Source organism: Coturnix japonica, chromosome 2 (genome assembly GCF_001577835.2).
Source record: "Coturnix japonica isolate 7356 chromosome 2, Coturnix japonica 2.1, whole genome shotgun sequence".
Classification (NCBI taxonomy): domain Eukaryota; kingdom Metazoa; phylum Chordata; class Aves; order Galliformes; family Phasianidae; genus Coturnix; species Coturnix japonica.
The window spans coordinates 35,316,669-35,337,947 of NC_029517.1; the positions used below are offsets into that span (position 1 = coordinate 35,316,669).

The 21,279-nt window shown below is 33.6% G+C and overlaps 1 protein-coding gene across 14 annotated transcripts in view; it reads right to left on the reverse strand.

The window, feature by feature from the left end:
• Positions 1-21,279, reverse strand: part of NEK10 (NIMA related kinase 10) — a 78,216-nt gene that overhangs the window by 42,574 nt on the left and 14,363 nt on the right. For all 14 annotated transcript variants that reach the window (XR_001553147.2, XR_001553146.2, XR_004306058.1 and 11 more), the window contains 14 exons: positions 20,402-20,481; positions 19,856-19,942; positions 18,735-18,959; positions 18,342-18,481; positions 17,728-17,789; positions 16,275-16,352; positions 15,256-15,320; positions 14,426-14,528; positions 14,186-14,314; positions 13,472-13,609; positions 12,748-12,793; positions 11,772-11,893; positions 11,457-11,559; positions 5,136-5,211 (listed from right to left, as the gene is read on the reverse strand). Coding sequence is in view for 9 of the 14 variants with exons in the window: in XM_032442361.1 (XP_032298252.1) it covers positions 5,136-5,211; positions 11,457-11,559; positions 11,772-11,893; positions 12,748-12,793; positions 13,472-13,609; positions 14,186-14,314; positions 14,426-14,528; positions 15,256-15,320; positions 16,275-16,352; positions 17,728-17,789; positions 18,342-18,481; positions 18,735-18,959; positions 19,856-19,942; positions 20,402-20,481 (1,454 nt within the window). In the remaining 5 variants the exon portion in view is untranslated. The remainder of the gene's footprint in view (positions 1-5,135; positions 5,212-11,456; positions 11,560-11,771; positions 11,894-12,747; positions 12,794-13,471; positions 13,610-14,185; positions 14,315-14,425; positions 14,529-15,255; positions 15,321-16,274; positions 16,353-17,727; positions 17,790-18,341; positions 18,482-18,734; positions 18,960-19,855; positions 19,943-20,401; positions 20,482-21,279) is intronic.

The following is a 21,279-nucleotide window of genomic DNA, read 5'->3' on the forward strand; positions in this document are numbered from 1 at the left end:
TTTAACAGAAATTTGAACACTTTAAAGTACTAAAAGATTTGCTCATTGAGCTATACGCCTTGCACAATGAATTTCATTCAGTGTACTTTGTACAAGACAGCCAAGCTTAACAAGAAATCACATGAATATTTAAAACTGAAAAGGAAATATGAAAAAATAATTATCTGCAAGAATATGACTATAAGCAGTAGCAAATCCAATTTTATAACAACTCAAAAATAAATGTAAATCTCGAATAACCAATTTCACACAAGGTGTTAATTTCACCTAAAATTAAACTTCTGAAAATTGAATTTATGATAAGTTAGTGTTCCAGCTCCCTCTGTTGCAAATGGAGAGAGACAAGCACATTGAGAGTTTGATTCATCTCACCCTAAAATAGCTGCTTAAGATAGATGGGATGAAATTCATTATGGAAATGACTTTTTTTTTCCCCCATTGCTTTCAGAAGTCATCTAGCTGCATGACTTGAATTAGATGTCTAGTTTTTTGATAACTACATAGAAGCAAGATGAAATCCAGTCACATAGAGATTACTTTCTGACAGCAACATGCCAATTAGATGACTGTAAGTATTTGGATTTCCTGGAACCTAGCATACATGAGAAAGTGTCCAGAAACAAAACAGGAGAAACAATGTAAACTGAACTGTCACATGATCCAATGATGATAAAAGTATTTATTTCCACATTTTTCTTCTCTACATTCTCACTAGAATTCCTTTCAAGTTACATCTCTCAGTTTAATAACTGGGCATCTTGACCTCTACAAAACTGTACCAATTGCTTGCTTGCAAGCAAGGGCATATGAAAAAACTCACCATTACATCTCTGGATAACACTATAATAATAATTTCCTCTTTAGTTATAAAATCATTGACCTATGTTCATGGAGCTGGAATAGTGGGGAATCTAGACTTTGATCTGTAGTGCAAGAAAAATAAACTTTCTTAAGAACAGATATATTTTCCAAACACAAACATCTAACTGTCTAAAATCATGGGGTATTAATAATATTCATCCTCTTTATGATGGTCCTGCAAGCAATGGCTGTTCACAACCAAGGTGTTCGAGGACTCTACATGTAGAAAATTTGAGCAGCCTCTGTTGAAAATATAATTAAAGGCAGCTTAACCCAAGATGATTAAACCCACCAAAGCTCTTCGAGTCCTGCAGTTCAGATGGCAGAGTAATAATAAAGTTCATCTCAGTGTAGCTCATTTGACGTTTCTTATAAGACAAATGAAAGAGAAATAACTTTAGCAAAGAAATTGAACTAAAAGATGTTTACAAGCTCATAAATGAGCTTGATGAAAAGTCCAATATTATTATAATAAAGAGTCTAGTCATAATTCTCTGTTCCAACGTGATTATAAATCCAGAATCTTGAGCCATTGAGTGAAAAGAGGCAAATATATATAGATATTAAAAGCAAAGTGATACAAGTCACATAGAACAAATTATTACCAAGAAATACATTTTTAGTTTACAATATATTGTCTTGGTAGAATAGTTCTTACTCTTTCAGATAGAAGTTTAAATTTATCACTAAGTTTATAAAGACATTACATACGCTACTCTTTTATATTTTTCTCAAGCACTGAAGTAACTGTAGAAGCCATATCAGCAGCACTCACTTGTCAGAAAACAAGCATAAACTAACCTGCATGTTCTCATGTGAACTTTCATCAAGAAAACCTACGCTTTGACTTTGTAAGGCACTACTAAGCATTATTGAGCAAAACCCTTCCCTTCTTAGAATCCATAGATAGAACAAACATATCTGTATGAACTAGTTCACATTACTTCTAAAGTGGCTTCCTTTCAATCCAACAACATAGCATTCTCTCATGGATAGTAGTATGTTTTAGGTAAGGACTTATATCATCTCTACTGAAATATTTGTCCAGATATCAGTACAGAGGTTTTCAAGCTTTCTTACTCTGTTTTGCATCACATCCTATGTAAAAGTTCGTCTAAGACTGGATGTGGTATTGTCTGTATTTCAAAGGTGAACTTATTGTTGTTATTTAGTCAAACTTAGTTACCTTATAACAACTGTATAAACTTTAGACATTTTAAGTTTCTTTTTAAAAGTCAATCACTGTCAATTACTTTTAATGTTATTCCCTGAAATTCATCCTGGCTACATTTTATCGAATGGCATGTCCATAATAAAACAACGTTCTGTGTCAAGTTGCACTGAGCTAAAAAGAGACTGTATTATCTGCTGGTCCTCAGTTATACCATCCCTGAGGATTCCCACCTCAAATTGCACAGAGCTTTTTGCTGACATACGTTATTATAAACTAATGCCTAAACTAAAGCTGCTCTATCACAATTACATTTCACTGCTACGTTTCATTATCAGAGTAAATACTTCTATTAAATGACTTTCAGAAGATCCTCTTATAAAAATGCAGTATTCATATACTGAAAGGATTATTCAACTTCTGTCACTCTTTTAATCAAAGCAAATGTCCTCTCCAGGAGCCAGCTGTTCAATGAGGCTTAGGTAATATAACACAGTACACAGACTGAATATGTACTCCAGAAAAAGAAATTAAGATCCAGGAATCCTCTTTCACAGCCATAACAATAATGGAAAATACAAAAATACAGTATTAGCTCTGTAATTGTATAAGGAAATACAATTTTCCTTAAAAAGCAGGAGGAGAAAACTTTTTGTATTGTTTTGAATACCAGTTCTCTGACATTTTAGAGCAATGCTGTTTCTGAAAGATCATGTTAAAATCACAGAATATGGTTAACAGTGTGGAATGCTGTTACCTGCTTCTTAATGACACCTAAGAGGTCTGCTCTTCTTTACAGTTTTTCAACAGCTTTTCAAGATCATTCAAGTCCTTAAGGAATTGCACACCAACCAAAATTTACAATTTTTCCCAGGTTTTTTTCTGAAAAAATTCTGTATGTATATTCAATGACAAAAACAGTTACTGTAAGCAAGAATCAACAAATTTTTACTTACATCTCTTCACCTCTTGTTTTTGATACTCCTTCTTCATAAGTTACAATCCACTTTGTGAAACTAATAAGTGGTGGGTGGTGGGTATACATAAAAGTAAACATTGTTCCATTGATCACTCTCTCCCCTTTTTTTTTTTTTTTTTTTTTTTTTTTTTGGCAATTCACAATTTGCCATGTCTTTTTTGGAAGGCCTTCAAGACAGCTGGATAATAAAGACCCTGTCACCATCAACTTGTAACAGATTGTTTCTGATGATTTATGAGCTGTAAAATCACTTCAGAATTCATTACCAATTCCCTAATGCAGTCATCTCCTCTATTTTTTATGCATCAAGTGTAAACAAATCCATTTGATATATTTTGTATTCTAATCGGTTGAATTTTTTAATTCAAGGACACAATTAAAAGGAGTTTAATTAGTGAGATATTAGGATAAGAATAGTATGAATTAGAATTTGAAAATATTGCACTTGCAATATTATAATAATAATAATAATTTGTAAGCTCCTATCTAAACATAAAACTGTGTCTGCTGTTGTTTGTGATGACCTAGTTTTCAATAGTTTAGATTAAGAAATCGATTCAGTACTGTCTTTTACAGGTCATGTTTGGTACACAGATATGTTTTTCTCTAAGCCTGCATAATAACATATAGCCAAGTCTAAAAAAATAACTATCAGCCACTATTTATTTTGACAGTTCTTATTTTGTCTCTGTACTCTTCCAAGAACGGTAAGTTGCAATTCAAACTCCCCAGAACCATTTTCCTGTCAATTCAGAAGAAACAAATTTCTGCCACTCTAAAATGACAATGCTGTCTTGTCACATAGCTCTTTCTCTCTATCCTTCCCTTTTTATCTGCAGGAACTAATATTGCAGCTCTTGTAAAGTAAGTATTCCCAATATTTTGATTACTTTAAAGCCATTCACCTCCTTTTAAATCATCCAAAAAAAAGGAAGAAAAAAAAAGTAATAAAATAAAAGAAAAAGAAAAAGAAGAGAAGAAAACAGAAACTATTTCAAGCACTGATTAAGTCTTTACTCTTAACTTCTGCCCTTCAGCCTAATTGCTTCTGTTAATAAAACTGTCAGTCATTTGTGAACAGGCTTCTATATAAAAAAACCAAACACCCTCTGTCATGCACATTTTTTTCTTACAAAACATGAAAAGACATGAAGACATCAGTTACATTCCATGCAGAAGTGAATAGGAGAAAAAAGAAGTGAATGTAGACAGGACAAGAAAATTACATCTTATGACCCTGAGGATCACTGGGACAGGGCTCAGAACTTGAAACTTCCGAAGATTGCTGCAGCTTGCAAACACCTTGCAAATAGCTTCTTTGAAAAACCACATTAGATTCCCATCAACAGCTGCCCAGGGAAAAGTGATCAAAACCCAGTTCTACTAAGAAGAAGCTACAAAAAGATAATAAGGAGATAATTACATCAAAATATTACAACTCTTAACTACACAAACCATCATTCATGGTTTGTGCTATACTACTAGAGAATTCAACAGGGACAAATTAATGCATCATTGTAAATGCCTTACCCAGTTGCAGGATGTGCACTTTAAGATATGAACCTAAATATTTAACAGAATACAAGGGATCACTTCTGGAGCCATTTAAGAGTTAGTGATGTCTAGGAAATCTCAGGTAAAAAGTCTCAAAAGTGGCAACATTAATTATTTTCATCTGGCAAAAGTCTGAGTTCCTGAGCTTTCTTCCTAACTCAGAAGAACCACTGGTAGTCCCTTTAATAGCCCAGAACTTTTAATAACTTATTACAAGGACATGAGACAAGAACTGGGGTAGCTGTACACCCATCACATGTGATCATCAGAAAAGACTGAAGATCAATGTTACAAAAGGCTTGTTAAATTCCGTCACTGCCTCAGATGAATAAGTTACCTCAGAACAGGAGATATTTCATTTTTCTTCCAACTTAACTAATTACTACCAATGCACAAGAAGAGGCAAGAGAAAAAATGGCTGGCAAGCAACTACCACAGAATATCTGTATGTGGATAATTTGCATCTTGTACCTTACTCCACCGCAACTTGCTTGTTTGCTCTGAAACAAAAAAGCAAACAAACCACCCTGAAGATGGAAGTCATTCCACAGTGTTGTATGCAGTACTTACCAAGAGTATAGAATGGTTCCCACTACTGATGCAAGTTTGCTGTTTTCTTGCTTTTGCTTTGCAAGACCAAAGTCAGCTACAAAAGAAAAAAAAAAAAAAAGGGGGGGGGGGGGGGGGGAAGAAAAGAAAAAACAAAAAAGAAAAAGAAAAAAGCAAGTAAATATTCGCACACCAATGACAATCAGTGGAAGAAAGATTATTAGTTGATTATTTTTTTCTTCAGTTTGTATTCCGCATTTCACAGTGTTGTACTGGACTGTTTTCCTGTTTCCTCATAACACTAATTTGGATCGGGCCTATCAACTTTAAAAATGTTATGAGCACACATCTGATGTTTTCAGTCCAACCTACATGGCCAACTCCATGTTCCAATCAACTGTATGACAGTGGAATTTGTATCTAAAATGCAGTGCTATAATGCCCAAATTAATGGGAAAATAATGTAAAGATATTGGAAATTATTAGGCTTTCCTTCAATTTATGATAAATAGCTGGGAAATACCTTCTTAGAAATTCAACTTCCACAGAGTACAGAGGATCTTAAAGTTCTCATTAAAAGACTGCTTTTGTTAAGAAATAATGATGGATCTTAACATTATTTTATGCTAAAAGCTCTAGATAAGACGATCATGCAATTAATATGAGTTAATATGAGTATCTTCTGACTATCATCAGTTATTCTTTCACAAAATTGCTACACTGTCTTTAGAGATCATACTTCTAAGTTTCATGCAAGTAGATCAAGTTTATTTTTTTCAGTTCAGTATTATACCATTGTATCCATGCAATGATGCATATAAGATACGATGCACTTCAATAAATCCAAGTACAAACAGTAAAGGAAAATCATTGTACTTGTCAACAGTTTATAATAAATCATTTCAATTCTACTTCAGAATTGCTAAGATTTGCATGGTAAATAATATAATTTAAAATATTTTAAGGCTCCTGTTCCACATGGATAAAGAGTACTGTTAAGAAAAGTATGGCAGAACCCAATGCATTCCCATTCCAGTTAGTTTTACAGTGAGATAGGTAATAAGGATTTTAGATCAGAATATTTCTACTCAGTAAGCAAAGCATATCTAGGTACCCAGGACACAGATGATTCTTATTTGAATAAAATGCTCAAATGACTAGCTCTGTGGTGCTCAGAAAGTGTAAACAGAAAAAATGCTGAACTAACAGGATCAGCAATAGATCTCCATTTTGCCCTCAAGTTAGATACATCTTGGATATTTCACTCTAAGAGATATTAATCCCAATAGAACCAAACATGTTTGCAATGTTGAAACTTCTCTCAATTACTTTGAGTAAATTGTTCTAAATCCCTATCCTTGGAACCTTTCACATAATTTTCTATCAAGACAGTGTTAAGACACTAGATCACTCAACAAATTCAGTTCCTGGTGCTTGAAATATGAAGGAAAAAAAAAAAAATGGGAGAGCTGGACATCCCAGTTCTTCAAGAAGTAGTGCACCTTAATACAATATCGGTGATTATTTATCTGGGAGTCCTCAAAAATGAAGAGAAAATACCTCTTTCAATAATAATTTTCAAAATTAAAATAATGGTAATAATCTTTTCCAAACACTACTAGACTGCTTTAACACCATTAAGATGCTCGGATGCTCCAAAATGCGATTTGTTCTGCTGCAACTACAGAATGGAATGCACAGAACAATCTGCTTTATGATAAACATAAATACCAAAATTAACACAAAATTCTGAAATTCTTCTGTAATTGTTTTCACACACTTACATTGTGTTTAGGGTAGCAGAATAAGTGACACTGAAGTCTTCTAAATAAGATTGTTTCAAAAAATATTAACTTGCATGGGAAGAAGTCATAGAATAGGCATTTCAAGAAACTTGGATTCTCTTGGTCCTGCTACCTGAATCCTGCTGCCTGCTCTCTCTCGGACTTAGCCTGTGGCTTCTTCCTGCTACCCACTTGCTGCCATGTTGCTGTTGCTCTCCCCCCTTGCACTTTTGCCTCAGACCATTGGAACATCTTCCAAGGGGACCACTGCTGGATCCTGGTAGTGATGTATGCCCAATTTATGCAATTCTTGCCTCTTTCTATCGCCTGCCTTTCCTTCCCCATCACCCTAAATTTTCTGTCCCTCCTTTCCCATCTCCCTGATTAAGACTTGAAATAAACTGGTTGGACCAACATTTGAACCACTGTTTCTTAATCTCACGCCAGGTATACATATACCAAAGAACCTCCTCTCCCTCCTATAAATTGGAGCAAGACATTTTATTTAACAGAAAGACAAATGAGTTTCTTTTCTATTTGTATACTGATCTGTCCTTACATTACTAGTAATACCAGTAAGTTATCTAAGCTCAATATCCTAAAATATAGTACATGTTTTTCATCTCCTCTAACTTCTTTCCTCAAGATCCTGAACAAGTGTTAGGCTGCTCATTTTAATAACACAAAATATATACCAAAGTATTTATTTACTGAAGATCAGAAGTGATCATCATAACTATGGATATTCGCCCTTCAAATTTTTAGTTATCAAGAACAGTGTTTGCAGGCAGAAATAGTGTCTTTATTTACAGCAATACTAATCACCTGGGTACATCTTGTGCTTAATAGGAACTCTGACAAAATAGAAACCAATAAGTAGCCAGATAATCTGGTTTTATGTTGATGTTACAATGTTACAGTGATCTAAAACGTAAAGACAGAACTTTATTTTCCATAAAAGTATGTCCTACAGTAAAGATAAATTTAATCAACAGCAGTGAATAATTATTCTTTTCTTTTCCATCAATAGAACAGGAAGAGAATTTATTTATCAGCATTCCCAAAACCAGCTTCTTCGCTACTCTATTATTCACTTTTCTGTGTGGTAGTAACAATGCTTCATAATCTCAGCCTATTGTCAGTTTTGTGAAGTTTGTAACTTCTGCACTAAGAACACTAGCACTGCTCCCCCCCTAGAAATGGGATTTGTGGAGCGAGATGTTTTTGTGCTTTTAAGGCACCTATTGGTGCCATTTAGAACATTTGATTTACAGCATTTATATATATAAACAAGCTGATAATTTCACTGAGGTTATTAAGGAAGCTTTGAAAACTAAGTACAAGAAGCACTTCCTTGAGTCACGGTATGAAGAGTAGTAACTCTGTTAATGAAGACAGGTTACAAAAAAAATTAGCATTGTTGTAAGAGGTTCCACAAAGTAGTCACTAACACAAAAGACTTGTAAAGTTGTATCACTTTACTTCTTGGAAACTGTCTTTATGGCACAGAATCAGGAAGTAATAGGTCTTTTAAAAATTGCACTCAGCAACCAAGCATTCTGAGGCAGAAAATTAACAGGAAGCTTTCTTCCAACAAAGAGCATTAGTGGAACTCCTGAAGTTTCAGTTGTTCTGCCACATCCTGGCTGCATGCTAGAACTAGTATGTCAGACAGATGATTTGTCTCAAATCTGGTATTCTACTGCTATATAATAATCCTAGGTTTCACACAGTTTCATAAAGATCCTTTCTGAAAACTGCAAAAAAGAGCATGCCACCCAAAAGAGTATACAGAAACGTTCACAAATCTGGTAGATAGTGGATCTGAAAGGTATGAAAGTAATTCCACACAGACCCCTTGGACCACCAAGATCGAAACCTAACTGAAAGTAGATGCTACTGAAGAAAAGATGTGTGATCTTCTGTTTTGTCCTGTAGGCTCAGCTAGGGAGCACTAAACAGAAATATGCTATGCTAGAAACAAAATATTGCTGCAGTAATATAGCTGCCATAAAAACAGATACATGTTTTAAATTCAGAAATCTCTAGCTTCTAAATGCAATATAGAAAGCTGAGCAAACTGAACTGAGAGTGACAGTAAATATGGGTTCAATCTCTAAAACACTTTGCAAAACATGTACGATACAACCTTTGCTCAGGCTGCATCTGAAATTTCTCTGAGTATACTCGTTGCATTTTTTTAAATGAAAAACTATAAATCAGATATTCAGCCCAATCAACCAAGAGGAATGCAATTTCTGCAATACTTTTCTACCAATTTAGAATGAGATGTTTTACGAAATTACAAGTTAGTATGAAGGTTGCTCCAAAATTAATGCCTCCTGTTAAATTGAGTTGGCCCACAGTGTTAGAGGCAGATAGTGGTATGACATCAGAGGTTGAACCTTCTCATCAATATTTCATTACATGCTGTAGGATTTGGAACAGGAGTGGTTCAGATCTCACCTATGTTCAAATACATATTAACTCTTACTTTATTTTTTCTTATACTTTAGTTTTTTTAAATCAAAATCTACCACGGTTGTCCAAAACTAAAGCTAAGTTACCATACTGTTAAAAACAAAACAATGTACTTGAATTCTAGCTAGAAAGGAGTGAGATGCCTTTGTTATATTGTCAGCCTTGTGATTCTCAAAGCAAAAGATTAACAAGTGTTGTTATTTCCAGAAGGACTTACTGAGGTGGATGAAAAAACAGCAGCACTGTGAGAAGCACAAGCTTATTTTATGAAGTGAAATAATTTGGACTGTCGCAAACTGTACCTTAATTACAAAGTCAGGTATTACTCTAGAAATATCAATGCAAATCTGGGACAGTTTTAGGATTTGAAATACTCCAGAAAAACAAACTCATATTTTTCAGGATGTCTGTGCAGCTTGTAAACACAGAACTACAGTTCTGAGCAGATCTGTGAAGAAAATCCTCTTATTTTATAAAAACTAATAGGCTGAATTCACTGCAGAGGCAGATTTAAGATTTTGCAATATTTGAGCATATGCTTCCATCTTTGCTTGACTTTCATCTGGAGCCATTTGAAATCATCAGTAATCATGGATAATGTACACAAATACAAGACATAAATGCTCCAGTATTGGGACTCTGTGTTAGATGTAATACAGCAACATATAGTACATATTTGCTATAAGTGGAAAGAAATTTTTTAAATTTTCATTAAGGCTGTAAAGGAAGAAATGCCAGCAAAATTTGGAAGAAATAGATAAAAGGACTTCACCTCCCTCTGAAAATGCAATACCAATTGGTACTAATTAAAGTATGAAATAAAATCTTTGTTTAAGTATTGCATAATAGTTTTGAAACAATTACCATAGAAAGTAAGTTTCTTTTTTTTTTTTTTTTCAATATCTATAAATCCTTGTTAGCTATATAAAGATTTTAAAAGTTAATTTTGGGCTAATATTTTAAAATATATTTATGCTTTTATAGATTTTGTTCAGCCCAGAACTACGGCAATGGTGTTAAACTAAGACAAGAGTGCCCCTCAGTGGCAGTGTCTTGGTATAAGATACAACAACATAGCATTCTACTTTAACATGTTCTGATTATTTATTTTCATCATTCAGGAAGAAATGTTGCATTAAATTACCTTCTTTCAAAGCTATAAGATTCAGAGCTTTGAAGCAATACAAATTAATCATGAATGAATTTAAATATGTAACTCATCAGGCATAAATACTATAAAATGACAGCCGCTAAATAGATTTGCTTATTATAGATCACTGATTATAGTTTTGTGGTTGGTGTGTGCATAGGTCTGCTTTTTCTCATTATTTTTAAAGGAGATAAATTAATTTTTGCATCAAGAGTTCTCATAACAACTTTGCAGTATTCAAATACTTGGTTCTGTCATAAGCATTAAGAAATCACGCAGAAAATCTTTGAGAACATTAGAATCTACAGTATTTCAATCCTTTGTAATTCTTGATGTAAATTTCTAGTTGTATTAATTCTTTCAAAGAGTAAAATTTTTACATATGGTAGAGCAGTGTTCAGACATCCGCAGCTTTCAAATCCTACCCTGACACATCACTGGGTCACTTTCTCACAGCACAGACATTGTAGAAATACACAACAAGAATTTTCATCACTGTAGCCTGAAATATAGAATCTTACCACAGCTGAGCATAGAACAATTGATGGATATTTACAGTCGTATGGTGAGCGTGGAATGGGACAGATGGTCATTTTATTCTGCATGCTCATTAGCACTGGCTATATAACCTAATTATCTTGACATATAACTATAGGGTTGGGTTTGGATCTCCTTGGTCATATTAGATATACACAGTGGCAAAACAAAACAAAAAAAAGCTAGTAACATCTAGAGGGAACAATTACATAATCACAAAAGCAGTGATAGAAAATATTTTAGAAAACAGTATTATACCACAATAATTTACTAGCTTCCAAAAATGACGGCCAGTGCCTCAGAATCTGAAACCTTCTGTGAGTTTCAGAAAAGAAATTCTACTAACTTTAATCATAGAAAGTTCTCTTCAAGTAAAGGAGTTCTACTTACTAATTTTAACTTTGTCTTTATCCCCCAGCATGACGTTGTTTGGAGTGAGATCTCGATGAACAATCCTCTTCTCTTTATGTAAATAACGGAGAGCTAGGCAAAGCTTACAAACAAAGAGAAAGAGCCTTATAAAGCTTCTTAACAACAACCTAGGTGAAGTCATATTGAATTACATTCATATCAGGTATTAGTGTCTGATATAAGTATTGTTTTACTTATATTTATGTTTGCCTAACATAAATGGAGATAGTAACCACAGGTAGACAAATCCTGGTGAAAAATATATATATATATGTGTGTGTGCCTCTTACTTACTTGGATGAATATATTCCATATTCTTTCTTCTGTAAATTGTTGTTGCTTTTCCTTTAAAGAGTGACAGTGTTCTCCCAATGGCACCCCATCTATGAGTTCCATGACTATGTACAGTCTGTCATCTACACATAAGAAACTTTAATTAAAATATACATTCACACAGAAGGCATTTGATAATGGAGTATTTGAATAAATAAAATATATTTTTAAGCTGTTCTTTGTTCATTTTTAAATTTTTCGTACATTACAGTTCCATTCCATGTTTTTCCAATTTGTCATTAAATCATTAAGACTGGAAAATGTCTTTGAAATCATCTACTCCAAACATCAACCCACCCGTACAACCATGTCTCTCAGTGCCACATCTACACACTTCTCAAAAATCTCCAGGGATGGTGGCTCCATCACATCCCAGGGCAGCCTGTTCCAATGCCTCACCATCCCTTCTGAGAAGACATCTTTCCACCTCTATCCCTGGTAGGACTTTGAATGCAGTCTCTCCTGCCTGAACTGCACTGCAAGAACACTCATTTATATCAAGGTAAATATAAGGAACTCCGTACTTGTTAACCACTCAATAATAATCACTCAGTGGGCAGGTGTAAGTAGACAATTCCTCAAAAAGAAAATGGATACAATATGGCTAAGCCATACTACCATTCATTTCACTAGTCACTACATCTTTTCACCCTACTTAATATTCCAACCGTAAATTTGGGATCTTTAGCTCTATAGGATGAGAATGACACTTTCTACATGTTTACACTTTAAACACAATTATTACTCATGTAATAATAATAATAATCCTTTTTCAATATCTAAACCCTTTTGAATTGTAGAAACACGGAATTGTAGAGGCCGGAAGGGACCCTACTGCTCAAATTTGATACACCCCTTCCAAAAGGTAAGTACTCCTATTGTATATTTCTACTCCTTCATCACGTACAATATAGTAATTCATTACATTTATACTTACTTTCCAAGAAGGTTCTATAATAACGTACAACATTTGGATGATAAAGCTACAATGAGGAAAGAAATTCAGTTGTTTAGAATAGTTAGACTGATGGCACAGTATTTATAATGCTTAGCTACATAATGGAAGAAAGAATCCCTCAAGGATTCCAAAAACTTGCTTATGAACTGCAGTGCAGTAGATCTTCACTGCTACCCCCAAACATGTTTTCATTTAAAAAAAAAAATAAAATTATACATACATACATATATACATATATATATAATTACTCAAGAAAGAGTCATACAAACACTCTTGTTAGCAACTGGAACAGAGTAAAGGAAGTTTGAAGACAGATAATTACATGTGCACCAAAGTATTTTCTTTCACAGCCAAAAAATATTAATGATTTGTCTATGTTGTAGTGGGTTTATTTTAATATTTATTTACAATGACAAAAAACAGCTATCTTTTAGATTCAAGAATTTGTTTACAGTATTCCTGAGAAAATTTCATCTACTTCCAACAAAAAAGTGTAAGAATCATTTGTAACAAGCATCTGCACTCCTGCTAATAGTGCAGCAAGAATTGTTGTAATATTGACAATGTTTAGGTTGAAAAGTAGCAACATCGTACTGAACAGATGAAAACAATAACAGTAGGCAGAGGCCCTTCTGCAAGAGAACTCACAGTTAATAATGTTAACAGAATGCTTGTACATGAATCTAGAGTCCATAGGACCTACCTGCTCTTTGATGATAGTTAACTCGGAGACAATGTTCCGTACTCTGCTTTCTCTGTCTTTTTTGTCCTTTCCAAATGCTGGATTGTGTAAATTGACTTCTTTCATTGCCAGAAGATTTTGCCCATTATGTTTTCTAACCTACAAAAAAGATAAAACCTTTGTAAAATTGGTATAGGGTGGAAACAGATAGGATATTATTATGGCTATTGTATCAGTTACCTGAGTACAAAACCACCTCATAAATATTACAGTCATAATCTTTTCTGTATGTAATGCAATTAGTCAGAAGAACTGAAGCAGTCAAAAGAACTTTACAATGTATGTTAGGAGTAAACTGGTGAACTTATCATCATGTCTAAAGAAATGCTACCAGTGCCAAATGTTTTTTTTCTGAAATAAAACATGCTTGAACTCTGTTTCAACAGACTTTCTACAGACAGATACACTCTCTGTAGAGAGAAATTAATACAAAGTAAAGCTATTAAATCTAAGAAATATACTTTTCAATCTTACAAATACAAGAGGTGACAAACATATTCACAGCAAATGCTAAAAGAAATGTGTGTTAACAATATGCTCAGAAGGATAACAGCCTTCTGGTAACTACACTCCCCTACTGAAATTCAAAGGAAATTTGTGCTTAAAACAGGTATTAGACCCTCTTCATGAAGGTTACTCTCCAACCTCTATACTAGTACCAGAAGGGAAGCTTACCTTGTATACACTTCCAAAAGCTCCACTGCCAAGGTGTTCTAAAATTGCATAATTGCCTATATGTTTTGTAGGTGCTTTATTCTGATTGACACTCTCAATACTTTCAGCAATTTGCTTCAATTCATCCTCCTGGTTATAAATTAAATGACAAATAAGTCAATATAAAATATTTCAAGCCTTTATTGTGCTAAGAATATCCTAAGAATACAGATTCTTAAAGCTACAAAGCTCTTTACTTACCTTTAATAAATTCAGCTTTGATACCAGCTCTTCATAAGCACTAATATCACGCACATAATGTCCAATATCAATGAAGATTTCAAACAAGTCAGTAGGAAAAAGTCTGCAAAAATTTAACATTTTTATGTGCCTCAGAAGATGTTCACAATAGCTATTAATCTAAAGCAAGTTTTTATTGTTAATTCCTTCTTTGAAATCTTCTAAATAACACACTTATTCTTGAATAATGTATTCAGATATTTAAGTTTTAACTCAACACACATATAGGAACTGAAGAACCTTCCAAAAGCTAGACTTCAGCCTCCATGGATCGGATATTGCCATATATGCCAGTTCTCCAAACTCTGCAAGACTCTTCACAGTCAGTGCACTTCCCAATTTTCCTCTTATTGATCCAAATCTTTTTTTAACACTCTTCAGTAAACAGTCTTGATGTAAAATCCTTCCCATGTGAAAGACTAAAGGACTGAGCAGCAAAAAAAGGGCTGTAAGTTATATCTGATCATCTTCAGATGAAAGTATGGTTTATCTCCATCAGTCTTAAATGTCCTCTACATATTTTAAACCTTAATTCACAGAGGAAGAAAAAGGCCCTATGGAGATAAGTTCTCTGGCATGTGTAGCAATAGAAGTCCTCACACTGAATGTGTACATCTTGTAGGCTGGAATTAATAAAAACAGTAAAATCTATCTGTGACTGCAGACAGAAGTTGCCTGTAACTTCTTTTTGCTGAAAATAACTGGAGTTTAGAAACAATTTCTTTCTGATTTGAATGATAGCTTCTGAAAGCTATTGTAAAGGAGTTTCACAAAACATTTTAGTAGTATACCTTCTGAAGATATGTCGATTTCTTTCCATACTGAAGAGAAATCTCAGGGCTCTGAAAGCATAGCACTACAATAGGAAAAGCTAGAATTAATTACATGTATATACATAAATGAAAAAGGCAATTATAAAAATCAGGGATTCCCAACAGTTCAATAGCCTCTTCCTTAAATGTCTAGGTAGGTTAGGTTACATTATTAGTGTGATAACAAAAAGAGTAAAACCATTTTTTTAAGTACACTCTATTCTTTAAAAGTAGGCAAGATTATTTAGAGGGAACAAAAACAAAACAAAACAAAAGACTGGACAAAAGTTTGAAAATCATCTCTATTGAAGAAATTTTTATTTGTAAAACCTCCACTGACAAGTAATTAATACATACACTTTTATTTAATGCATCTTGAATTCAATGTATCAAGAATAATTTACTTTACTTGCTATACAAATATGGCTGACCAAAGAAAGTTGATTATAAAGTAAACCAAAGGGAAATAAAGTACTGACACCTGAATCAGTGGAAGTAAGGAAACCACTGAGAATTAATCTCTTACAAAAACAAGAATCATTCTACACTTACTTGCTACTTATTTATTCTGCATTTAAATTTAATTTAATTAAAGTTTTCCTGTATTTAACAACTGCAGTAGAATGCTCCAGAAAGAAGTAGATATTACAACATCAAGTCTTCATTGAATGCCAATGAAGACCAAAGCACACAAGAAGATCTAATTCTGAGAAGCATGAAGAAGTGGGGGAGAGGGGAGGGAAGGAAAAATATTAATTTCCTTTCACACTATATTGTATAGTGTGCATGAAACTAAACAGATCAGAATAGAATACCATAAACTGAATCACAATCAAGTCTTTACTTCTTGGACCATTTGTTATTACTGATTTTGTTTTATTTTCTCTTCAAGTAAGATATCTACTGCACTTTAAAATAAATTTTTAGACCACAAAACAACAAAAAAATTCAGGGACTGTTTTGGAGTTTCAACAGGTAGTTAAACTAAAGGAGGTTACCTGTAATAAATAAGCTTTTTCAGCATTCTTTTCTTTGTCTGGTAAAATCAGTTTTGCTATTATATATATTCCATTTGCCTGGGAACAGAGAAAGCTCAAAATTCATAGTATTCCTTCACACAGAAACCATGAATAAAAAACAATGTTACTACAAATACATCAGAATCTAATACCGACTTTCAAAATCTCAGCCTTCTACTCCATACTGGATTTATAAGCTGAAATAACTTAAACGAAGTTTTCTTCATTTCTTACTTATGTAAGTATGAAACCATCCTAACACTTAAATGTTAGGATGTACAAAGACAGCTTACAAACATACAGTGAAGCAGTATCACAAGCTGGGGAGACACCAGACAAGATAGCTTAAATGAGTCTTCAGTAGGATTTTGTGAAAACCATTCTGTGTTTCAGCTTCCATTTTCACATAACCATGTCCTCCACTATTAGACCACATTTTCTGTGTTGGTTTGAATGATGGAGACTAGTAAATCCAGTTATAGTACAGCTCCTGTCTCCTAACAAACTCACAATTGGAAACTACTGTCCTCTCCAGTAGAACTGAAGGGAACAAGTGCCAGTTCTGCAGATGCTCTACTGCAGTTCCTGATATATCTGTTTTAACTGCATGTGAAGTTAGAGTTAAGCTTTTAGACAGTGCAGTTGTGCCATGCCACAAAATAAATTCTGGCCTGCAGACTGTTAATGAGGCTGTAAGTTCAGACAAAGACAAAATATGGACATGTAGAGAGCTTCTATAGCAAAAGCAAATGGTTCTCAATGGACTGAACTAAGAGTTCTTTTGTCTCTATAATAAAGCAGGTATTTAGCCTGATAAAGCTCCATACAAGCTTCAGTAAAGAACTGAAAGCAATGCAACTCTTCTGCTTCTAACCTGAATTCTTTAATCTTGTTCAATATGCAACTCAGAGTTATAAGAGCACAGAGAAAGAAGTAGGTCTGAAAATGGAAGTGGCTATTGTAGGGCAGAAGTCAGCTGAAATGAAAATAGGTGAAACTATGCCCAGGTTTGAATGGTGGACACTGGCTGGTTTTGATAGAGAAACATAACTGTCTTTTAACAGGATGAGTTCAGAATAAACTAAGAGTTTGTATTTCTCAGATAATTCCATGATGGTACCTACTAGTCTGCAGCAGAATGGCAGCAAAATCACAGCAGGAGATGCCAACAAAAATACTCCCTATATAAGGCTGTCTATTATTATTCCAAACACCTGGATACATATGTTAATATCTTTGTGTACACTTGTGTGTTCATAAATGTATGAAAAAGATGTACTACTATATAAAATGTATATGAAAGTTACACAGACATGCTGCGCAATCACATTAAAACGCATTCTGCTTGTTATTTAAATTAAGTGATCAATAATAATAAATAATTCAAATCCTAAACTATAATGCCTTACTTAACTGAATAAAGTCTTCCTACCTGTACTACTTGGTAAGCGTTAGTATCATTGAGCACCAGTTCAGTAATTGCAGCACAACAAGCTAGAACAAAAATTCAGACGTAATATTTAGGGCCAGATTCATAAAGATATTCAGATGGCATTGCTGGTAAGGGCCAAATGTGCACTCTACCACTCATTCACTCATCTTCCTCAACAGAAGATAGGGAGGAAATAGGATAGAAAAGCTCATGGGTGAAGATACTGGGAAACTGCTTACCAGTTATCATCACAAGCAATATAGTCTCAGCTTGGGGAAACTTAACTTAATGAATCACCAGTTACAATAGATTTGGATAGGGAGAAACAGAGCTTAAACAAAAACAAAAAAGCAAACAAACAACCATAAAAGAACACTTTCACTCTACATTCTCCTTTTTTCCCCACAATGATCTTCACACCCAGCTCTTCTAACACTCCATTCATCAAGCAGCACAGGAAAAATCAGAAGAGCTGAATCAGTGCTGCTATGCCAGGTAGGAGTACACATACTAGCAGGTGTAAATGTGTATAATACCAATTTTGAAATATTTTGAATCTCTTCGCACAAGACATAAGTGAGAACAGAACAGAGAATTATGCTTTGTAAACCAACCTGCTTGAAGGGAGAAAGTATTTTCTTGTATCTCATCAAGACTCAAATCATCTGACAAATGAAGAAGTTGAATTCTCCCTGCTGCATTTGCACTAGATAAACTTCCAACTGAAGAGCGATCAGAAACAAGATTTCTTTCCCTGAAAAAATGATTTTAAAAAATTAAAATTAAAAGCTTGTAAAACACTCTAAGAGATCAATGAAATATGCACAGTTGAAAAATATACAGATTTTTCATTACATTTAAAATTGCTTTTTAATTTCTATAGTAATCAAGCACAACTGAGACTGAACTATTAGATGCAATGCTATTAGATAAAACAGAGAGCAATCAAATGTAAAAGATGGCCCATTCTCACATAACTGGCAAAATGCTCAGGGAAGAAAACCTACCCCTGTAATATATGAAGTAGTTGCTTGATTCCTCCCCAAATTCGGATTTCCACGCTAGTCTCAGGGTCTTCACAAACCTGTACAAGAACCCAAACTACACTCCACAAAAGCTTGATATGATCAGAATGGAGTAAACTGAGCAAAACTGGAACTCCTTCATAAATTTTAACTTGTTCTTTGACTTGTGACTCTGCACAGAGAAGACGTAACAATTCTGCTGTGAGCCTAAAAAAAATCAGTAAGAGATTCGTTGTTAATTTGTATTGTCAGCAAAGAGGAGAAAAAGTCATCGAATGCTTAAAAAACAAAATAGACTACATATTGACAAAAAAAAAAAAAATAGAAAGAATTTGAAGACAACTTCTTGCCAGTGGCATTACAAGTACAAGTAGTGCTGCATGTGTAAAGCATGTGTAAAGTGTGTGTACATGGCGTGAAGTCCATCAGTGGAAACTGAATAACCCAAGAGTCTGGATTCTTCACCTGTATGGTTTGAATAAGATGCTTGCAAAAAGGAATGGACATATAATTTTAAAAGTTCCTATTGCATTTTCATTAATTTCACTGTAATTAAGATGGATTTTCTAGAGCAAATATGGTTAGGGATTTCGATCTCCACTTGAGTTGCATTCATGCTTGATGAAATATGAAAATCCCTATCTGAAGTTAAAATTGTTTTTATTAGACTGATGTGGGTTCTGACACAGACTCGGACACAAACTACAGCAGCTACATATATTGCAGTTTTTTAGTAGTTTATATTCAACATCTGAACTGAGTTCAATATGCTTTCCATCCAACCACTCTGGTTTCAGCAGTTAAGAGGAGATACATTAAAAATAAATAAATAAATAAATAAAATCATTTGCTGTCACTTTACTGTAACACTACAATTTATTTGCACTGTAGAACATCATCAGAAAGAGAGTCTATAACAGAATTACTAGAAAATATGTCTCCATATCAACTTTTTACCGTTATATAACTGACAGAAAATACATAGGTTTCAAAACTTCTCCCTGAGAATATTAAAATGGCACATTATCTAATTCCTCTAAATAAACATATCTCTAAATGAGAAAGTCAAAAATAACATAATTAATGCATAAGTGAACTCTCACCTTTTAGACAGCAAATCATATTCACGTAATATCACCAGCAAGTTCTCAACAATGGTGAGCTCACTTATCTTCTCCCTACATTCTGGACTGCAAATTGATTATTCCTGGCATTTATATCAAATTAAACTATACCAAAAACACATTGCCCTTTAAACTCATTGTTTATGCATCGTTTTGACCAGTATCCCTTCCTCCAGACTTATCTACTAAAATCACAAATACTTTAAGCCACAAAGATATGTTATGTCAAGTCCAATTTTCATACCAAAAATAATAATAATAATAATAATAATAAAACAGCCATAAATAAAAGATGCAAATGTATTTAATTTGTTTAATGCTGGAAATTAAGCAAATGGGGTATATCAAGACTGAAATATCATTTCTACTATTAACATGTATGTATATTTTAAAAATCCGTAAACTGAAACAGAAATAGAATGAAAGATATTTGGGGAAGTCTTCTACGCAAGCAGCAGTATTAATATTTTATCAAGACAAAACATTAACATGCTTATTGCGAACAGCATGTGAAGGTTAGCCTACCTTTCTGCTAAGCTTATCAGGGCAAGGAGGGCACCCAGGAGCACATTGCTGTCTCTGGCAGATAACAAATTTACTAAGGTCTAGAAAATGAAATAAGGTACAAAATATGGAACAAGATAATAAATATAAATTTCACATTTTCCTTTCATGACTCAAACAAAGAAATAATTCCTTATTGAAAAGTCATAAATTTTGAAAATTAAGATTCAAGTGTCTTAAAGAATACAATAAAAGTTTCAGGGACTTTTAAAGTATGCTCAAGGTACATATAGATACACAGAGACTTAGAACAAGTGAAGATGTTTCATATTTAAGGATGTATCTTTCAGGACTATTCAAGTGTCTGTCCAATTTAATGTAACTTTGTAATAACTATTCCTGTGCAAAACACTTCAAAACTCCAGATTAAGGTCTCCTGGGGTAAAAAGCTGTTTTTAAACCAGTATTTAAATTATAGAGTATGTAATTTAAGACCTCATACAGATTTTGTTAATGATGTATATCAAAGAAAAAAAAATCATATTTGTCTAGATCTTCTAAAAATACTACCTAATCATAATTGCCAACTGCAGCTTAATAGAATCACAAATAATTAGTTACACTGATTTTTATCCCTAGCATTACTGAGTTTGGACAGAAATCAGCAATAAAATACTCTAATACCCTTACGTTGACTGTAATCTCTAGCAAAGTTGGCACACAGTGTTTTCTAAGTGAATAACCATACCAGAAATTTAATAACAAGTTATATCATCATAATGTGTAGTTCGGGACAGTGTAAATTTGACTACTGTTTATAATAGGAATTGGTTTATTCAAAACATTTAGGATTCAACTTTCTCAAACAACCAATAACCATGCATTAGTACAATTAAGTC